The sequence below is a fragment of the Oncorhynchus clarkii genome, chromosome 18 (assembly GCF_045791955.1).
Source record: "Oncorhynchus clarkii lewisi isolate Uvic-CL-2024 chromosome 18, UVic_Ocla_1.0, whole genome shotgun sequence".
Lineage (NCBI taxonomy): Eukaryota > Metazoa > Chordata > Actinopteri > Salmoniformes > Salmonidae > Oncorhynchus > Oncorhynchus clarkii.
This window is the reverse complement of record NC_092164.1, coordinates 43244153-43265697: the sequence shown is the minus strand read 5'-3', so window position 1 is coordinate 43265697 and position 21545 is coordinate 43244153. Positions and strand designations below refer to the sequence as shown.

The following is a 21545-nucleotide window of genomic DNA, read 5'->3' as shown; positions in this document are numbered from 1 at the left end:
CATTACCCTTCCCCCAACACTGTCAACCAAGAGTCAAGACTAAACCAATTCACCTTGGTGGTGTGCAGACTGGTTTTATACTATTCTTAACGATTTCACACAAACCAGAACAAAATGCAACAATATGTCTGTGAAACTAACTTATTTGGTAGCTTTTCGTAGTGTGACTGATTTTACTAATTGCATTAGTACTGTACAAAGTTAGGGGTGCGCTATTTGATAGATTCTCCCTCTCCCCCTACCTCGGGCTTCCAGTGGGGAGACCTGAGGTCAACCTACCCCCGCCCTCCTCCCCATCTTGTACTTCTGAGTGGGAGACCTGCCTAGCTCACAAACTAGAATCAGGGTGCCCACTCCAACAAGGTTAATTGACCCAGAGTCCCACACGGTGACATAATATCATTGACGTGACGTGCAAATGAGCGATAGAATACCGATCTTTCAAATGTCACCCTTCTGAAAATGTTTGTGCGGTCGCCCCGTGCCAACCCCAGCAAGACCAACCCCGGTGGCTGCCAACCCCGGCGGCTGCCCATGTCGTCTATAGCTAAATCCGCCACTGCTCTAAACTTCACTGAATCATGTACTGTACTAGTTGAATCTATCAGCATGAAGAATCATAACTGAAAGGTCAAGGAAACCAGTGACCTGAATCTTTGACATTTTCACCAACAGTCTATGGCATTTTCATGAGGTGATCCAACTCTGCTGAGGACTATGGCCTAAGTTTCAATCAAATATATCATTATGTTCTGTATACTGATTCTTGATCATCGTTAGTTCTCTGACAAAGTACCTTTCAGACTGACAGACAGTTGTCACTGTTGTGCCTTGTCACTTTGGGTCAGAAACTCTTTGAACAATCGTAACCTTTGTCGCTTTGCACTTCCCATTTAGGCTTAAATGTGTAACATATTTACCCTCAAGTTTAACATAGACTGCCATAGCTGGTGGTAACACCTCCAACTCCAGAAAACACATATTTGTAAGACTTTGGTTCAATTGGCATTTCTCTTCCCTAACGTCTAAATAAATGTTTAAAAAATGCTAAAGGACAATGGGATTCCATTCTCCTTTATAATCAGTTCTACATAGTAAGCCATCCCTTTTATGAAACCATCCCTTTTCAACCTTACAGGTAACATTACGATATTAGTTAGAGTTGTCAAGAGTTTTCGGTAGGATTCACAACTATAACCCTTTCTAATTGGCGAGAATCCCTGGCATGGGCAACATTATGCACGTTATGCACAACATACAGCTCATGTATAGTGTAGCCCTCCCAATGTCCATTTAACATGGCTATTGAGAGGAAACAGTGCTTGGCTCCTCAATGAATGACTCCTGACTACCAGTCGGTTGCTTGTCAGTTTCATGAGGGTTCCCTATTGCATAATGCTTAGGAAAATGAAGGCTAATTATGTGTTTTGGGGGGGGGGGGGGGGGGGGGTCAGGAGTGGCGTCGGTGCAACTTTCTAAATGTCATGGCCAAATCAACTGAAATCAACACAATTATTTGGTTTGACATGACATAAAGTTGATTTAAAGTTGACCTCCAGCAGGTCCAGGTTTCCACACTATAGAGCAGGGTAGGAATGACCACTCTCTTAGACGTCAACTTTGGTCTTGGTGGTGATGTCATGGTGTTGCACACTCAATATGACCAGGTGCTTTGGAAATCGTCATATTGGATCAGTGACTTATCCGATATGGGAAACTGAGGGGGTGTTTTAAAGAAGAACACTGTTGGCTGTTATTGTAGGGTCAGGTGTGTACACCCGGTACTGGCTGATGTTGGACCTTTTGACTCTCTTCCTGCTATCCCGCTGTTAAGGTATGTAACCTGCAGAGGAGTTAAGAGATATGGAGACACTCTTGGGTTTGATCATTGGTTTGAACATTGACTGGCGATAGGGAGGAGTGGTTCCCCTCAGTGCCCTGTAGGCAAGTACCAGAGTCTTGGAGGATGCGGAGGAGTGGGCGAGTGATGGCAGCATTCATCATGCTTAATGACTTGAAGAAGTAGTGGAGTGGTGAGGGGCAGAATGAGAATGAACCAGTTGGGATGACTAGGTGGCAATGGGAAAAAAAACTCTGGTACAAATATTTTATACAAATAATAGACACATTTTCAGAGAGGGAAACAGTTGAAAGAGGGATGAAAGGTAGAGGTGGAATGGGGGATTGAACCCTGTCTCCAGGGTAGGCTATATATGATCCTGAGATGGGCCCAACGCTGGATCAACCAACAGCACCACTGACCATTCTATTAGACTTCACTGTGCACATCTCACCTTTCATTACATAAACACAGAGTCATGGGATTTCTTGCCATAGGACATATATCTCGATATGAATCTGTATGACCATTATGTGTGACATGAACTGCTCTGAAAAGGACTTGGTTAAGGTCATATGGCTTGTGATGACAATGGACAAAATAAAAAGGATTATGTGAAAGGCGTCAATAAATATGGATAGCCTAGTTTTGCATAAAATTGCATCTTTCTGATACTGTTTTTCACAAATTAAAATAAACCAATGAGCTTTATCTTATTACATATTGCAATATAGTCATATATTGTATAAGTCTTACAATGCATTATAACCACATCATAAATGCATATCTGCAGGCTTAAAATAGTGTTACCAACTGCATGTCTCTCTCCACTTCTCTCAAAATATTGTCAACAAACCAAGACCTGCCTTGCCTTCATAGTGCCATAACTATATCCTGAAGAAAACAGAGCGCATGCGACGTCACTGCTCTCCGGGGTGACCACAGCTGTCCGTAGTGATTATGGTATGTGTATGTGACATCAAGCCAGAGCAGCGGAGCGGAGAAGTGGCCGGAGCTCCATTCAAATGAAAATCAATCATGCCTATGAGGCACAACGCACCTCCGCCTCCGAAGCCGCGCGTTATGTGATTGGTTCATTGGGCGGGACCAACCTGCCAGCGCCGGTGAAAGCTGTTGTGTCAATGTCCATTCACTGACCGCGGGTGTCAGCAGGGACAACAATGACGCTGCATACCTAATGTCCGCTGTCCCTTCCGTTGGTCCTGAATAGGCAAAACAGTATTCTGAAAGTAGCTTTGGACGTGACCATTTGCCAGCTCCGGCCAATACGCTGGACAAGGGTTTCTAAAGAAGAGTAGAACTGTTTTAATAAAAGTGAATCACGTGTATTATAAGCTCTCCAAAGAAGACATCTCAGCACAAGCTTTCCAAAGACTCGTCTCAGCAATTGGAATATATATTTTTCGATTTTTGTTTTGTTTTTGGGGGGGGCAAGAAGACATTTCAGCAAAGCCAAAATACTATTTTCTTTATTAGTAAAAAAAATGAACCGGCCAAGGATGCTGCTCGCCTGTTTGGTGGCGTTCATCTGTTTGAGTAAGTATGCCTTTTATTATATTATTTATGTGGTTATATGGGTTTGTTGTTTTTGCACTACAACTTTGTAGTGGGGGACTGGGGACCTACTAACAGGCAACAACGGTTCAGCGGTTTATTCTTCTGTCTGTGTGTTTATGAAGTTAGTGTGTAACAGTTGGCCTATAATTCCTAGAAACTGCATGGTTTCTAATCTAACGTTTTTATTCATTGTTTAGTTTGTATAATTGAACAGCATCTGGTTATTCTGTTTCAATAGCCGTGTGTAAGCCTATATGCATTTTCTTTTTGTCGGCTCAACGTTTTGTTACACAGTATTTTCTCTCTTGATTTGAATTGATAGTGGTAGGCCTAGTTAAAGATGGATTTGGTCAGCTGTAATTAAAGTTTTATACGACGAGTCAAAGTTGATGGGATGTGTACCACCAGCTTTTACGATATCTACAGATATTGATGGTTGTGTATTAGGAAGAAGACATACCAACTTGTTTTCATCTGATGCACAGCAAACTAATATTTAGCACCTGCTCATGAACGAATGGTCCATTCCATTCGATTCGGGTTTAATCAAGATAATTGGACATATGTGATCGATTTTAACTGCTATGATGTTGTAGATTTTATGGCTTTGAATTATATCAACAATATCCATCATATAGGTGCAATAAGTTTTTGGAACTTGAAATAAAGTGTTGACCGAAAACGTCAAGTTCAAGTGGAACTTTGAATGTTGCGTTTTTCATTGAGTAGAACGCTTATTGACACTGATAGTACAACCCAAATCAAACCTATCTGATCAGGAAAGTGATAAATAATCAAATGTACATCGAAATCATTTATAGCTATGTATATCAGTGAATCCACAATGACAATGGATGGCTGAGAATGACCTGAAATCATGCCATAGGACTCAGATATTCATCAGCACACCTAATCAGTACCAGTGTTAAGCAGTGTGCGTTCCCTCCCTTTAATAAAAACGATGCGAAGGGGGGGCTTATTTCGTATTACTCGGTTAATTACAATTGAAAACAGTAGGCCTACATTTGTATCCCGAAGGCCACCCCCTGGGAAACGACGTGGTTGATTAGGCTTAATTAATGAGGCTGTTAGCGCGCGTGCATAAACATGAGTGGAGCGTTGTGTGAGCCCAGTTTACACAGCTGTTCCGGACGGGACCCTTGACAGTTTGTTAATTGGATGATGAGTAGGCCTAGATATAAGATTGTTAAGAAATACATGTCAGAAGAGTTTTACTTGCCTTTCTCATGAACTGGTTCTATTACACGTAGATGTATACATTATCTATTAATGTATTGTTAATCATTTTACAACAATTTTGCTATTTTCAGGATAACATTCAACTTGTTGTTTTTCAGAGAACATTGAACACACACGTGTGTGTGTGCCTTATTTTGGAGTTAGTGTATGCCTATGTGATTATATGGGAATCTGTTTGGATACAACCTTTATAATTTGACCCCTTCCCTCTCCATTATTGCTGATGTAGAGTTCATTTTCCAACTCAAACTTAAAAACAAGAGGCTATTTTGTTTGACCTTTTTTCAAGTCAATGATAAATATCAAGACCAAATCTGGCGATATCAAATGAGTTGAAGAGGCCAAGGGTAGTTTGATTAGGCCTATACATAATTTGCCTAACACATACACAACATTGGGTTTACAGATAGGAACAACTCTCTTCAACCCTAGAATGTGATGATCAACTCTCCAAATCAAAGTCAAGTTAATTTCAGCTCCTTTCAGAACAGTACCAAAAAAATCACCCCCTCTTGTAACAAACTAAGAAATTAATAAGCCTAACAACTAATATAAAAAGTTAATATCAAGTAACTAAGATTTAACATTTCATATGCTTTAGAAAGTTAAGGCCTAACTTAAAATAGACTCTATGCCCAATGTTTAGGGTCCAGTGTGTTGTGGTCCTTTGTATTGTAATGAAATCAGGCCTCATATAGTGTCCCATCCAAACAACAACTCATTGAAGGAGCAGAACTGGTGTTCTGGGATAGTTGGACTGGAGAAAGGGGTCGAGGAAGGGACCTATGACCTTTCTGGGAGAAAGAGGGGGCTGTTGTGACCTAGGGGGTGGTGTAGTGTGGGGGACTTAACCCTTGGGGTCCCCCTCCTGGTCAATGGAGTGATTGGTGATGGGGGGACAAGAAAAGCCCAGGAGATAATGGCTAGGCGCCTCACCCCGCCCCAGTTGTGATCTGACCTTCACACACCCTCATCTCCATAACACTGGCCCCCGCTGCCTCTCTGTGAATCTGGCGCAGATTGAGACCTTATTAAAAAGGCTGTGTGTGTCCGTCCGTCAAGGGTAATCCTCCCACTGTTGCCCGTGACCATGTTCACATCACAACCACACACACACACACACACACACACACACACACACACACACACACACACACACACACACACACACACACACACACACACACTGCCCAGAGGTAGCTAGATATAGGGATAACACCATAGGACCGCTCCAAGTCCAAAAAGACACCCCATTGGTTTAATCCACACGTGGACAATAGCCCTGTGCTGGGCCACTGCTGCATCCCTCCATACAGCATTAAAGGAGGGCAACATCTCTATCCTCCTAGGGCTTATATACATAGTAATACAGCAGATTTTCTCTGCTGAAGGTACAATTATAGGGGCCAATGTGACAGGCATATCGCAGCATGAGTCTGAGGGAGCTAATCCGACCCCAGAACCCATGCACGCGGGGCAACTAGTGGGAAACCTGACCCAGAGACATTGATAGGGTGCTTGTGACATAGTGTGTGGGTTTTACCACTGTGTTGTGTAAAGCAGATGTAGAACCAGTTCCATTAATCTCTTAAAATAATGTTCCACTCGAAACATAACCTAGTGTGATTTTTCAGATACATTCGGAATGGTATTGGATGATAATAGCATATCACAATCCCTACAGATGTAGGATCTTAAGTTGAGGCCGCAGGGAAACAATCCTGGAGCAACAGGACAGGTTAATTATTATGTGGATTATGATCAAGGGACATTGTTATAGGTGTTGATACATTAGGGAAAATTAAGTCTGACATTTCAAAGTGAATATTATAAACATCAGAAGCCTTTATAAACCTCAAATACACTACAAGGGTCAAATTAAGATCCTACATCTTTTAGGTGCTTAAATAGTGTAAGTGTTTAATAGTGTGAGTTTACCTAGGCTACTAAAGAGTTACCTGGCCTTAACAGAGGTTCAATATACTCTTCCTGTGTAGCACAGCAGCTCCCATTTGATTGGCTGCTGCATGAGAGGTGGCAGGTAGCCTAGTGGTTAGAGAGTTGGGCCAATAACCAGAAGGTTGCTGGATTGAATCCCCGAGCTGACAAGGTAAATATCTGTCATTCTGCCCCTGAGCAAGGCAGTTAACTCACTGTTCCCTGGGAGCCGAAGACTTGGATGTCGATTAAGGCAGCCCCCCCACACCTCTCTGATTCAGACACATTTCAGTTGAAGGCATTCAGTTGTACAACTGACTAGGTATCCCCTTTTCCTACTATCGTCTTCCCCATCACTGACACTCACTGATGGGATGATGGGGACAGAGGAGTCCCTGTCATGATCTGCTAATTGATATACTGTACCATTGGCTATTTGTGGGCTATTAGTGAGACAAAAACTTGCTATACAGAACTGCAGCGGATATGAGATACAGACAGTCATTTGAAGTTGGTGACAAACATAGAACACTGACTGACACACTCCAGTGGTTTCAGTAAGGCTTACATGTGTTTATCATCAAGGGCACCTGGGACATTGGATATCGCTCTTGGCATGGGTGTTTATCAATGGACCGGAAGACAAATAGCGGCCTGATCGAACACCTGGTCAGTTAATCCTCTATCGTATTAACGCTCGTTGTTTAACCCGAGCGCCAGTGTATACTACACACATTTGTTATTTGAATTAAAACACCCTCTGGTGATTACCGAGTGTGAGGTAACCTTTACAGAGGAGCTGGTGTTTTTAATTAAAAGGCTGCATCATTGTAGGTTTTCATTAAGTCCCAACCCATCGTGTCGGTAAATAAAGTACAGACTTGTCAATGACAATTGTAGTGGTACCAACAGTGTACCTTGCTTGGTGCAATTTTCTGAAACCATATCCAGTGGTCGTGACCGTGGTATCAAACCCAAAAAGGAGGACATTATACTCAAAATTACCATAGAGGCTCTAAATACTTTAGCCAGTGTCCAAATCAAACAGACATTCAGACATGGAGAAGGTGAATAGAAGTATTAGTGACCCTATCAATGATCAGACAATAGTTTTCGAACTCGGCCGAACTATCTGAACTCATCCAATAAGAAAAGCTTGTTTTTGTTTTCCGTTGCAAAGCATTTTCTATAGTGTGCCCTGCTGAACATCGCCCAGATACAGCAGGTATACCAGTAGATTGATTTGTCGAAAGCCTTTAGGCCCAGTGTGGTAGGACCTTACAAGATAGGGCCCTTTGTGTAGATTATTGTGTTATGTCCTAGGAGGACCCACCATGGCCCACAAGGCCTTTCTTTGTTTAATGAGATTTCCTTGTTGGCTGTGTCCCTTTCTGCTTGCTTACATCCCAGTGATTAAAAACAAGAGGGCATGCAGTAAGGTCTCCTCCCCATTGCATTGGAGATTATTTCTTATCGATCCTAAGAGGGGTCTAGAGTTGGCAGAAATTTGTTCAGGTCGTTTTAAGACCTGTGTGTTTGTCCATCCCCATCAGAAACAATCCAATCTACAAATGCAGATGGTCAATTCTGCTTTTTGACCTCTGGGGACTGTGATATCAATCAGAACTGAGAGGATCAATAATTTTAAAATAAAATAATAATTCATTGCTCTTTGTGTTGAGGTGGAGTGGAGGTGTTTTAAATTGAGCCTGCATTTTGTAGTTGATCCAAACACACAAATAGCTTGAAATGTAAGTCTGCCTGTTAAATGTGTTAATGTCTCCAGGCATGAAAACAATCCCACAACTAAGAAAGCCAAACTCAAAAATAGCTGATTCATTGTTTTTTCTCCCAATGAACTGGATGAATGGATAATATGGTGTGTCCATTACAAACAAAAGCAGTGCAGCAATTTGCGTGCAGTGTTAGTTAATTGCCCCCCATTGCCATTTATAAGGGAGGAGTTCAAACATGGGTGGCACATGCTTAGCTTCCTCCTCAATATTGGAAACAGTGATGTCGTGTTTATTCCACTTTGAACTTGGCATATGCCAGCTAATTACGATCAATCCTTAAACAAAAGATTTGGGCGACTTGGGTGTGTGTGTCGCCCCCCCACAATCTCGTAGCCCGCTACAATAGCATGTTTGCATAACCACTAAAAGGAGGCGGCGGGCTCAGAGTGAGGGAGAGAGTTTAACTCCCATTAGCGAGACAAAGGAGCGAGCCGCAGGGCACTGAGTCTCACGCCTCCCAGCGATTCCCATTTTCCACACCCTGTTCCTTCAGGATTCCTCTCCCAAGCTCCATAGCTCCCTAGCTCCGCATTCAGCCATTGTTTACTCCGGTTCCCCCACTGCTTTAATATTTCTAATGGGGGAGAAGAGGGGAAGGGAGCAATTTTTGGAGGTGCATAGTATACATTTGTAATCCCCACACAAAAAGCCGTGGATTACTTTTTAGATAGGAAGGATGGAGTTTCAATAGCTTGTCTTACGTTTTTTAATCATTTTTTGGCCACAGAAATTAAAATTATAATCAGTTGTGAACCAAGTAACCGAAGAAAGTCACATTGCACTTTTCTTACATTTGCATTTTTTTACCATAAGATATTCCAAAACGTATTATCAGACATTATAAAAGCTCATAAGTTATATCAAGTTATAAAGCAATATTCCTGCAGGCTTTAAGTCAAGCACGGCCAAACGTTTTATTTATTTTATTTTTAGACATTTTTCAGCACAAGTGCAGCCTACGTGTTGATGCACTATTGATTATAAAACGTAGGCCAATAGTGTCAGTAGATTTCTTCCCTCGAATATGCCACCCGATTACTAATGTGAGACCAAATCTTCTCTCCTTGCCACAACACTTCATTGCTCTTTTTAACAGCCCTGTAAAGTATGAGTTTCTCAGGTAACCCCTCCATACATGTCCATTCAATAGATTGTTTATTGCCATATTAAAGCCTATAGCACTTTGTATGTACGTTTGGTCCAAGGCTCAGTTTTAATATACTGGTTCTTCAGTCACAGTGCAGCTGTAGCTGGCTGCCACTCAAACATAGATAAAGGGAGAGCGGGGTAAGGCTATGTGAGAGGAAGGCGTAACGCAATCAATGAGGGGATTTGCGTAGGTTTTGCCTTATCCCCGGCGCTCAGGACCCCCTTTCACTCACTCTCCCTCTCTTTTTGAGGGGTGGGTGGCTGGCTAAGATGATCCCTGGCCGCCATTACAATAGCCTGTAAAGTTCAGGGCCAATGGCCTAGGAGACAATGGTTTCCTGAGTGAGTGGGGATTCGAGGCAGACCTGGTGGCCGGACGCAAGCTGTCCCCTCCATCACCCACTCCCCCCTTCCATCAACTCTCCTCCAACTCTCTCATGGCCCCTGAAGGGTTAGGGTCGTATCCTCCAGGGTGGGGACTGGGTGGGGGATCCCCTGCTGCTCAGAAGAAGAAAAAACTCATTTCGGACCCTCCACCTCTGAAATTGGATTAATCCTCTAACTTGAGCACTCCATCCCACATCAATATAAGAACAGATCACATAGGTTATAGTGGATGATTAGCATAGTTGGATCAACATTTGGTAATCTTACAGAGAGAGAGCACATGTGGGCAAACCTCAAAGGCCTTAATCTAGCACCCTATTGCCTTGTCACTAGCTAGCAATATGTAGCAGCCAAGGCCATAGTGATTACCCAGATTAGGGCCATATGAATGCGTTTATTGGTATACAAAAGAAGGGGACCCCTGATCAATCTCTTTGTTGATGCATCAAGAAGCAATGTCTAATGCAGAAAGGCTATAGAGATGCATATTATTATTGTGGCTATTCAGTGCAAAGTTGGGTTGAGGCCTAGCAATTTGAACACATCTTAGAGAGCCATACATCTAAAATATTTTGCTCTATTATACAGATACAGTGCCTTCTGAAAGTATTCATACCTCTTGACTTATTCCACATTTGTGCTGTGCTGTGTTAGATTTGCCCCAAACATAACGCTTTGTATTCAGGACATAAAGTAAAAAAATGTGAAGATCAACTTTAGTGCCTTATTGGGAAAGTTGCACAACTAAATGCATTTTCTGCATTAACCCAACCCCTTTGAATCAGAGAGGTACAGGGGGATGCTTTATTTGACTTCATCATTGCCCAGGATGCAGTTGTTGGAGGTTAACTGCCTTGCTCCAGGGCAGAACAACGGATTTTTACCTTGTCGGCTCAGGGATTCAATCCAGCAACCTTCCGGATACTGGCCCAGCGCTCCTACCTGCCAGGCTACCAGGATGCATGTTTTGTAATATTTTTATTCTGTACAGCCTTCCTTCTTATCCCTCTGTCATTTAGGTTAGTATTGTGGAATAACTACAAGGTTGTTGATCCATCCTCAGTTCTCTCGTATCACAGCCATTAAACTCTGTAACTGTTTTAAAGTCACCAGTGTGAAATCCCTGAGAGGTTTCCTTCCTCTCCGGCAACTGAGTTATTTTTTAATTTGACCTTTATTTAACTAGGCAAGTCAGTTAAGAACAAATTCTTATTTTCAATGAGGACCTAGTGGGTTAACTGCTTGTTCAGGGGCAGAACAACAGATTTGTACCTTGTCAGCCCCAGGATTTGAACGTGAAACCTTTCGGTTACTAGCCCAACGCTCTAACCACTAGGCTACCCTGCCACCCCAAAAGTTAGGAATGATGCCTGTATCTTTTTAGTGACTGAGTGTATGGATACACCATTCAAAGTGTATTAAAAACATCACCATGCTCAAAGGGATATTGTGTGGTTTAAAAAATATATTTACCCATCAACCAATAGGTGCCGTTCTTTGTGAGGCATTGGAAAACCTCCCTGGTCTTTGTAGTTGAATCTGTGTTTGAAGTTCACTGCTCTACTGAGGGACCTTACAGGTAATTGTATGTGTGGGGTATAAAGATAAGGCACACTGTTATTATACATAGAGGGAGTCTGTGCAACTTATTATGTATCTTCTATGCATATTTTTATGCATACTCCTGAACTTATTTACTCCATAACAAAGGGGTTCAATACTTTTCAGCTTTTGATTTTTTATTAATTTGTAAAAATAAAAATTCCACTTTGATATTATTAAGGGTGTAACGGTTCTCTTGTTGTGAAGTAGAGGCGGACCAAAACGCAGCGTGGTGGTTGTTCATTGTATTTTAATGAAGACACTATACATGAACAAACTAACGAAAACAAGAAACGTGAGAACTCAAAACAGCCCTATCTGGTGCAAACACAAAGACAGGAACAATCACCCACAAACACACAGTGAAACCCAGGCTACCTAAGTATGATTCTCAATCAGAGACAACTAATGACACCTGCCTCTGATTGAGAACCATACTAGGCCGAAAACATAGAACTGCCCCAAAACATAGAAAAACAAACATAGACTGCCCACCCAACTCACGCCCTGACCATACTAAATAAATACAAAACAAAGGAAATAGAGGTCAGAACGTGACAGTACCCCCCCCCAAAGGTGCGGACTCCGGCCGCAAAACCTTGACCTATAGGGGAGGGTCTGGGTGGGCGTCTGTCCGCGGTGGCGGCTCTGGCGCGGGACGCGGACCCCACTTCGCCATTGTCTTAGTCCGCCTTATTGTCCGCCTCCGTGGCTTACTCACCATGCCCACCCCTCTCAATGACCCCACTGGACAGAGGGGCTGCTTGGGACAGAGGGGCAGCTCGGGACAGAGGTGAAGCAGCTGCTCGGGACAGAGGGACAGCTGCTCGGGACAGAGGGACAGCTGCTCGGGACAGAGGGACAGCTGCTCGGGACAGAGGTGAAGCTGCTCCGGGCGGAGGGGCTCTAGCGGCCCCTGGCTGACTGGCGGCACTGGCGGCCCCTGGCTGACTGGCGGCCCCTGGCTGACTGGCGGCACTGGCGGCCCCTGGTTGACTGGCGGCGCTGGCGCTGGGCTGACTGGCGGCACTGGCGGCCCCTGGTTGACTGGCCGCCCCTGGCTGACTGGCGGAACTGGCGGCCCCTGGCTGACGGGCGGCACTGGCGGCCCCTGGCTGACGGGCGGCACTGGCGGCTCCTGGCTGACGGGCGGCATTGGCGGCTCCTGGCAGACGGGCGGCACTGGCGGCGCTGGGCAGACGGGCGGCGCTGGCGGCGCTTGGCAGACGGGCGGCGCTGTCGGCGTTGGGCAGACGGGCGGCGCTGGCGCTGGGCAGACGGGCGGCACTGGCGGCGCTGGGCAGACGGGCGGCGCTGGCGGTGTTGGGCAGGCGGGAGGCTCCGGCAGCGGCGCCGGACAGGCGGGAGGCTCCGGCAGCGGCGCCGGACAGGCGGGAGGCTCCGGCAGAGGCGCCGGACAGGCGGGAGGCTCCGGCAGAGGCGCCGGACAGGCGGGAGGCTCCGGCAGAGGCGCCGGACAGGCGGGAGGCTCCGGACAGGCGGGAGGCTCCGGCAGAGGCGCCGGACAGGCGGGAGGCTCCGGCAGAGGCGCCGGACAGGCGGGAGGCTCCGGACAGGCGGGAGGCTCCGGCAGAGGCGCCGGACAGGCGGGAGGCTCCGGCAGTGCTGGACAGGCGAGGCGCACTGTAGGCCTGATGCGTGGTGCTGGCACTGGTGGTACTGGGCCGAGGACACGCACAGGAAGCCTTGTGCGGGGAGCTGCTACCGGAGGGCTGGGGTGTGGAGGTGGTACTGGAAAGACCGGACCGTGCAGGCGCACTGGAGCTCTTGAGCACCGAGCCTGCCCAACCTTACCTGGTTGAATGCTCACGGTCGCCCTGCCAGTGCGGCGTGGTGGAATAGCCCGCACTGGGCTATGCAGGCGAACCGGAGACACCGAGCGCAAGGCTGGTGCCATGTAAGCCGGCCCAAGGAGACGCACTGGGGACCAGCTGCGTAGAGCCGGCTTCATGGCATCAGGCTCGACGCTCAATCTAGCCCGGCCGACACGCGGAGCTGGAATATACCGCACCGGGCTATGCACCCGCACTGGAGACACCGTGCGCACCACTGCATAACACGGTGCCTGTCCGGTCTCTCTAGCCCCCCGGTAAGCACAGGGAGTCTGCCCAGGTCTCCTACCTGGCGTAGCCATACTCCCTGTTAGCCCCCCCCCAATAAATTTTTGGGGCTGCCTCTCGGGCTTCCTTCCGCGCCGCCGTGCCTGCTTCGCCAACTCCATTCTCTGATAACCTTCCGCGCACTGCTCCATCGAATCCCAGGCGGGCTCCGGCACTCTCCCTGGGTCGGCCGCCCACCTGTCGATCTCCTCCCAAGTAGTATACTCCATGCCATTGCTGTCCATAACGTCCTCCTTTCGCTGCTGCCTGTTAACACGCTGCTCGGTCCGAGTGTGGTGGGTGATTCTGTAACGGTTCTCTTGTTGTGAAGTAGAGGCGGACCAAAACGCAGCGTGGTGGTTGTTCATTGTATTTTAATGAAGACACTATACATGAACAAACTAACGAAAACAAGAAACGTGAGAACTCAAAACAGCCCTATCTGGTGCAAACACAAAGACAGGAACAATCACCCACAAACACACAGTGAAACCCAGGCTACCTAAGTATGATTCTCAATCAGAGACAACTAATGACACCTGCCTCTGATTGAGAACCATACTAGGCCGAAAACATAGAACTGCCCCAAAACATAGAAAAACAAACATAGACTGCCCACCCAACTCACGCCCTGACCATACTAAATAAATACAAAACAAAGGAAATAGAGGTCAGAACGTGACAAAGGGGTATTGTGTGAAGGCCAGTGACACCAAATTCAGCCTGTAACACAACAAAATGTGGAAAACGTCAAGAGGTGTGAATACTTTCTGAAGACACTCTATACACTATATATACAAAAATATGTGGACACAGCTTCAAATTCGGGGATTCAGCTTTTTTAGCAACACATGTTGCTGACAGGTATAGAAAGTCCAGCAGACAGCCATGCAATCTCCACAAACAAACATTTGCAATAGAATGGCCTTACTGAAGAGCTCAGTGACTTTCAACGTGCCACCGTCATAGGATGCCACCTTTCCAACAAGTCAGTTCGTCAAATTTCTGCCCTGCTAGAGCTGGCCTGGTCCACTGTAAGTGCGGTTATTGTGAAGTTAAAACGTTTAGGAGCAACAACGGCTCAGCCGTGAAGTGGTAGGCCACACAAGCTCACAGAACTGGACCGCCAAGTGCTGAAGCGCATAGCATGTAAAAATCGTCTGTCCTCGGTTGCAACACTCACTACCGAGTTCCAATCTGCCTCTGTCAGCACAAGAACTGTTCGTCGGGAGCTTCCTGAAATGTGTTTCCATGGCCGAGCAGCCACACACAAGCCTAAGATCACCATGTGCAATGCCAAGCGTTGGCTGGAGTGGTGTAAAGCTCGCCGTTATTGGACTCTGGAGCAGTGGAAATGTGTTCTCTGAAATTATGAATCAAGCTTCACCATCTGGCAGTTTGATGGATGAATTGGGGTTTGACGGATGCCAGGAGAACGCTACGATGCCCGAATGCATAGTGCCAACTGTAAAGTTTGGTGGAGGAGCAATAATGGTCTGAAATCTTAACGCTACAGCATACAATGACATTCTAGACGATTCTGTGCTTCCAACTTTGTGGCAACAGTTTGGGGAAGGCCCTTTCCTGTTTCAGCATGACCGTGCCCCCGTGCACAAAGCGAGGTCCATACAGAAAAGGTTTGTCGAGGTCCCATCGAACACAACCCCATCGAACACTTTTGGGATACATTTTCTACGCCGACTGCGAGCCAGGCCTAATCGCCAAATATCAGTGCCCGACCTCACTAGTACTCTTGTGGCTGAATGGAAGTAAGTTCCCGCAGTAATGTTCCGACATCTAGTGGAAAGCCTTCGCAGAAGAGTGGAGGCTGTTATAGCAGCAAAGGGAGGACCAACTCCATATTAATGTCCATTATTTTGGAATGAGATGTTCGACGAGCAGGTGTCCACATAATTTTGGTAATATAATGTACTGTCTGTTGTATGTGATATATTGATCTGAGCTTAACTTGGAACCTGACTTTGCCACTTTGGACCTGTAGAAGCTTATAGGGAAAATCCACTCAAAATCTATCTTTTGGTATTTTTTTTTTGTCACCGGCCACATCATAATGAGGATGCAAGATGAAAGACTTGACAGCTGACAAATATTTTGTGACTCTATCAACAGTGGACTAATGGAGAAAAAAATAACATTTATATAGTTTTGGAGTTAAGTTTTATGTTAAGCTTGGCAAGTCACATATAGAAAAGAGGTGTTCTTCTGTCCAAAGTAAAAGTAATGTCTTCATTCCCCAGTTTGTGGGATTTGTTAGTCTATATATACTCTTTGGTCAGGGCCGTCTCCTAACAGTACATCAGATCATTTTATTGCAATGGAAGAGATTATTACTGATTTTGGCATTGTGGTTCAGAAATAGAAGAAGAACACACACTTGATCCATACAAATGTTTATCAATATCATAGACACCAATAACATAAAATAGCCACCTGTTGTGACATAACTTATCTCTCTATATCTTATACATCACTTACCCTGTCGTTCACAACCCCATATCATGTCACTCCTTCCCCCACACCCCTATTTTGTCAAGATAGACATTGGCCTCTAATGTCTTGCAACGCCATGTGTTCGATAACTTGGGCCACAGAATGTAACGCAAGTCCCCCATTTTTTAAAATTTAACCTTTATTTAACTAGACAAGTCAGTTAAGAACAAATTCGTATTTATTGGGAGCCCTGAATTTCATTAAAACACATATAAGGGAGGGGGAGATGGTAGTAGAGGTGGGTGCGGGGCTGTGGCCAGCTGAGCTAGAGAACACCCACACCCCACCATACTCCTTGCTACATCTGCTGGGTGTGACTTAATTCATTCTAATGGGTGCAGATGCAGGGAATCTCTGATCAAATCAAATCAAATTGTATTGGTCACATACACATGGTTAGCAGATGTCATTGCCAGTGCAGCGAAATGCTTGTGCTTCTAGGTCCGACAGTGCAGCAATATCTAACAAGTAATCTAACAATTCCACAACAACGACCTAATACACACAAATCTAAGTAAAGGGATGGAATAAGAATATATGGATGAGCAATGACCGACCGGCATAGGCAAGATGCAATAGATGGTATAAAATACAGTATATATATGTGGGATGAGTGATGCAAGATATGTAAACATCATTATTAAAGTGGCATTAATAAAGTGACTAGTGATCCATTTGTTAGAGTAGCCAATGATTTCAAGTCTGTATGTAGGCAGCAGCCACTCTATGTTAGTGATGGCTGTTTAACAGTCTGATGGCCTTGAGATAGAAGCTATTTTTCAGTCTCTCGGTCCCAGCTTTGATGCACCTGTACTGACCACGCCTTCTGGATGGTAGCAGGGTGAACAGGCAGTGGCTTGGGTGGGTGTTGTCCTTCAAGATCTTTTTGGCCTTCCTGTGACATCGGGTGCTGTAGGTGTCCTGGAGGGCAGATAGTTTGCCCCCAGTGATGCATTGTGCAGACCGCACCACCCTCTGGAGAGCCCTGTGGTTGTGGGCGGTGCAGTTGCCGTACCTGGCAGTGATACAGCCTGACAGGATGCTCTGAAATGTGCATCTGTAAAAGTTTGTGAGGGTTTTAGGTGACAAGCCAAATTTCTTCAGCCTCCTGTTGCACCTTCTTCACCACAATGTCTGTGTGGATGGACCATTTCAGTTTGTCCGTGATGTGGACGACGAGGAACTTAAAACTATCCACCTTCTCCACTGCTGTCCCATCGTTGTGGATGGGAGGGGGGGCTGAGACACCAGGTGGGTGCAATTAATTACCAGGTGGATGTCCCAATATCACAGGGACAAGCTGAAACCTTTATCAGGGTGTGTTGGAGAAAAGGACTGCTGACATCTCAGGCTGTGGGAATGGCTTATGGCTCTGCGATGCATTGATGGATAAAGTTTGGTCATGGTTGTCAGTTGGTTGACTGGGCTATGTTGGAGAGGATTTAATTTGAAGATGCTCTGATTTGATTGGTTGTTTCACAACCTTGTTCAACCATCAGATCACTTGTGATCAACCCTGAACAATAACAATTTTCTATACTTGCAAACATGATCACAAGGGACAGATTGTAATTTTACTGTAGGGTCAGAATCAGTAGATCTATCTGTATATGTTATGAATAAAGTCACAATCAGTCCTGAAGGTTATGCGATATCTTGTAGTATTTGTCCTGCTGCAATCAAGAGATGCGTCAACAGACTCCGTAACATATTCTCTGTTCAATAGTATGGTATACGATGTATATATGTTAACAGAACTAGACAATCATTTGTGCCAGGTGTGATATCCCTCCTAAATAGCTCGGGCTAATGTTCCTATCGACTCAGTAAGGCCAACAGGCTAGTCTTTAAAAAAAGTAATGTTTTATTGGTATGTAACTGTAATGAAAGTTGTATTGTCCATTTTGTTTTCTATTTAAACGCAACTTTAAACGTGTACGTGACACTGCAACAAAATATACCCATAGGGACAATAAAGTAAGTAAAAAACGATTGACTTGCATTATTTACGTATTTAGATGGGGCACACCATTTGATAGAGTGCTCAAACTCAACGCTGGACCTTGAATCCAGTTCCACTGTGTTTCTTCATTGTTCCCCTCTAATCAGAGATTGATTTTGACCTGAGATACCAGGTGGACGCAATTAATTATCAGGTAGAACATAAAACCAGCAGACATCAGACCTTGTAGAGTACGAGTTGAATACCCCTGGGACAGAACGTTGATACAGGCACATTTATGAGCCATAGCATAGCCTTCAATAGAGATGAACCAGTTTAGGTTGTTTTAGGGTTTGAAATGGGAGTTGAAGTTTCGGCTTAATGTGGATGTTAGGACGAGAGACATACCCCGTTGTTAAACTGTAGAAGTCCATGGTTCTTAAGGAAAATTGGCTAAATAATACAATTTATATGAAATTGTAAAAGTACGTTAAGGTGCACAGAGGACACTAATCAAGTGGAGTGGTCATCGGAAAGAAGAGGATGAAGAGAGGATTTGTGAGATCATTGTTGTTACAATTAAAGTCAAGGGCAAAAGTCATGGATGTGAGACCACAGCTTTGCCAGGTGCTGAATGGAAGGGTGTGAAGGTGTGATGTGATTGTGGTGGCGGTCAGAGGGAGGAGGGGATGGCTCTGTAGATGAGAAGAAGGGGGGGGTTCACTATAGTTTTCATAAATGGATGCACAAGTTCTCCATTAACTTGATGGTGCATCTCATCATGCAAGTTCAAGAGCATTGGGGCTTTGTGGCACTTTCTCACTCCCTTTTACCTCCCCACCTCAACAGCTGGGAGAAAGGGAGCGGCCATCTCGAGGGGTCAAGGTGGGGCAGGGTTTTTTGAGTCTGTTGGCCCACAAAAAGATGAAGAAAATGGGGAAGACTTGCCGTGTCAGCGGGGTCAACTTCGAGAGGGGAATGGGGTGATTCAGTGGCATGGGAAAGTCACCCCGGAGCCTTGGTGAAAGGGATGCAGGGATGCGGGGGGGAATTAGAGGGGCAGATGGCCCCCATAGAGGGGTGTGTTGGTTTATGGTGATGAGAATTTCTAGGGGTTGTGGGGAGGTGGGGTAAGAACAAGTATGAGTGTCGTCACTGCGCCATTGACGCCAGTCTGCGCCTGGTTTAATAGAAGTTCTCCTAACTTGACCCCACTAACCCTTGCTAGTCTTCTGCCTCCGTCTTGGCCATTGTTCCTACCCTCTTTGGCTCAATGACTCCACTGCATTTGGTCCTATTATTGTGGCCGGTTTCGGTAAAAGTCTTGTGGACGCAGAACTAACACAGCCATCAATCAGTTGGCCGGTGTAGAGTGTCGAATGCCGTTTTTGGGATTGGAAGAGTTCGCCCCTGGGGGCGAACGTGGCTGTCCGTCTCCATTCTGGTCGCCTTCTGTGTTGTTGTGTCTACGTCTTTGCTTGTAAACACAGATACAGAGGGCATAGGACGGGAAACTTGGTGTATGAATGGATTAGAGACAGGCAAGGCTCCAGCCATGACATGCTCAGTGCCCCAGTACAAAGTGCTGTGAGGTGTAGTTTACAAGATCAGTTTGAATTTTTTTCGTTTACTAGATTGTCCCATAAGGTGCAATTATTAAGCTCCCTTACTGGTCTGTCACGCTTACCTCATCTTATAGGGATTGGGTTGAAAGGTACTTTATGGGTAAACTACATAGCCAACATTGAGTTCCTTTGGGAATGTACTTAGGTGATTAGATAAACACATGCAATTGCATCACCAGTGTTCACAATAATAAACACAGTATTATCCTCATCATCCTGGACTACATGACACCATTTCTCCTTGCTGTGCGGGTCTACAAAATGAACCAACACTGATGTTCTCAACCCTTATTGCCAATGATCTTCTTCCCCCCTTTTCTAGATGTATGTGGTGCCAAGGAGCTGGCATTCCTATTGGAGCCCAGCGACGTCATCGCTGTGCGGGATCGACCACTGATGCTGGACTGCCGGGTGGAGGGCGAGGGTACCATCTCGATCACGTGGCGCAGGAACGGGGTACCCGTGGTTGTGGAGGAGCGGGTACAGGTGCTGCCCAACGGGACCCTCTTCATTCAGAGCTTCCAGAAACGACTAGAGAGAGGCGGAAGTGAGACGGACGTTGGAGAGTACGACTGCGCCGCCCAGAACCGCTTTGGCATGCTGGTCAGCCGCAAGGCCCGGGTTCAGCTTGCATGTGAGTTCCCCTCCCTTACATACCGTTTCACCTAGTGTAATTTGTACCAGTCGCCAACATAACTGTCACTTATGTAGAGGGGATGTCCAACACTCAACGCACATACAATACACAGAAAACACTTCACCTATCTATCTATACACAACACAAGATAGCATAGTGGTGACTATTAAGGGAAATTGTTAATTTGCACTTGCTGGGATCGTTGTTCTCCACCTGCCAACCCCTACTGGTGCTAATACAGTAGCTAAATAACTCATTTTAAAGACTATATCAATACAAAGATTACACATCTTGACTTATGGCCGAGGCGCAGTTTTACAAATAACAAAAATACTCTTTCATTTTCAGTCAAGGGAAAAATATAAGAGTTACATAATACATGTACATTATTGCCCAGTACATCAAACATCAATCTTGACGGAGTCTTGCCCCGCTACTGAACAAACAAGTGTAGCGCAAGATGGCGGAGAGCCCTCTCGTATTTTGGGAGATTGCAAAATATGACTTTTCATTCATGGCAGGATAAATACATTGTTTCAGGAAATAATACATGTTTAGTTACTTTGCAATCCCACTCTGTTGTGGACGTCCCCATTGAAATGCATGACATCCGGCGCAACGTAACAGAGTGCTTGTGGGTAATGTGAATGAGGCTTTACAATTAGTAATATGTTCAATGTGTAGCCAAACACATGATTAGTCAATAATATTCCCTTCTGAATGTGATTTAGAGAGAACCAGCAGCGAATGTTACCAGGGTAAGGCTACAGAAGTCATAAAAACTGTGGAGAGGTCAAAGCATGGGTTTTGTCCTATCTATAGGAGATCACTAAATGTAGTCCCCTCTGTCAAAACAGGCAAGAGTCTGTTCTTAATGCTGCTCCATACTGCAAACACCTTTGTTGCATACCTGGCAACCCAAGACCCCCTCGGACTCTATAGACTCTGTAATAAATGATGCTCCATGCTGAGAGCACCTTAGTTGCATACCTGGCAACTTGAGACCACCTCAGACTCTTTCATCACTTTTGTTTATTTGAGTCACTGTGGGTGATGAATGGTACACCCCACTAAGTCTACTGACACGTGGACATACACAAAACACGCACACACAAAACATAGTGTTCAGACAAGATTTAAGATAAACACACTGCAACGCT

The 21545-nt window shown here is 45.2% G+C and overlaps 1 protein-coding gene across 1 annotated transcript in view; it reads left to right on the top strand.

Moving 5' to 3' along the window:
* Positions 1-462: 462 nt before the first annotated feature.
* Positions 463-21545, top strand: part of LOC139372343 (immunoglobulin superfamily DCC subclass member 3-like) — a 41239-nt gene continuing 20156 nt past the window's right edge. Inside the window, exons 1-2 of the mRNA XM_071112061.1 lie at positions 463-583; positions 20071-20382. Coding sequence (XP_070968162.1) covers positions 463-583; positions 20071-20382 — 433 coding nt within the window. The remainder of the gene's footprint in view (positions 584-20070; positions 20383-21545) is intronic.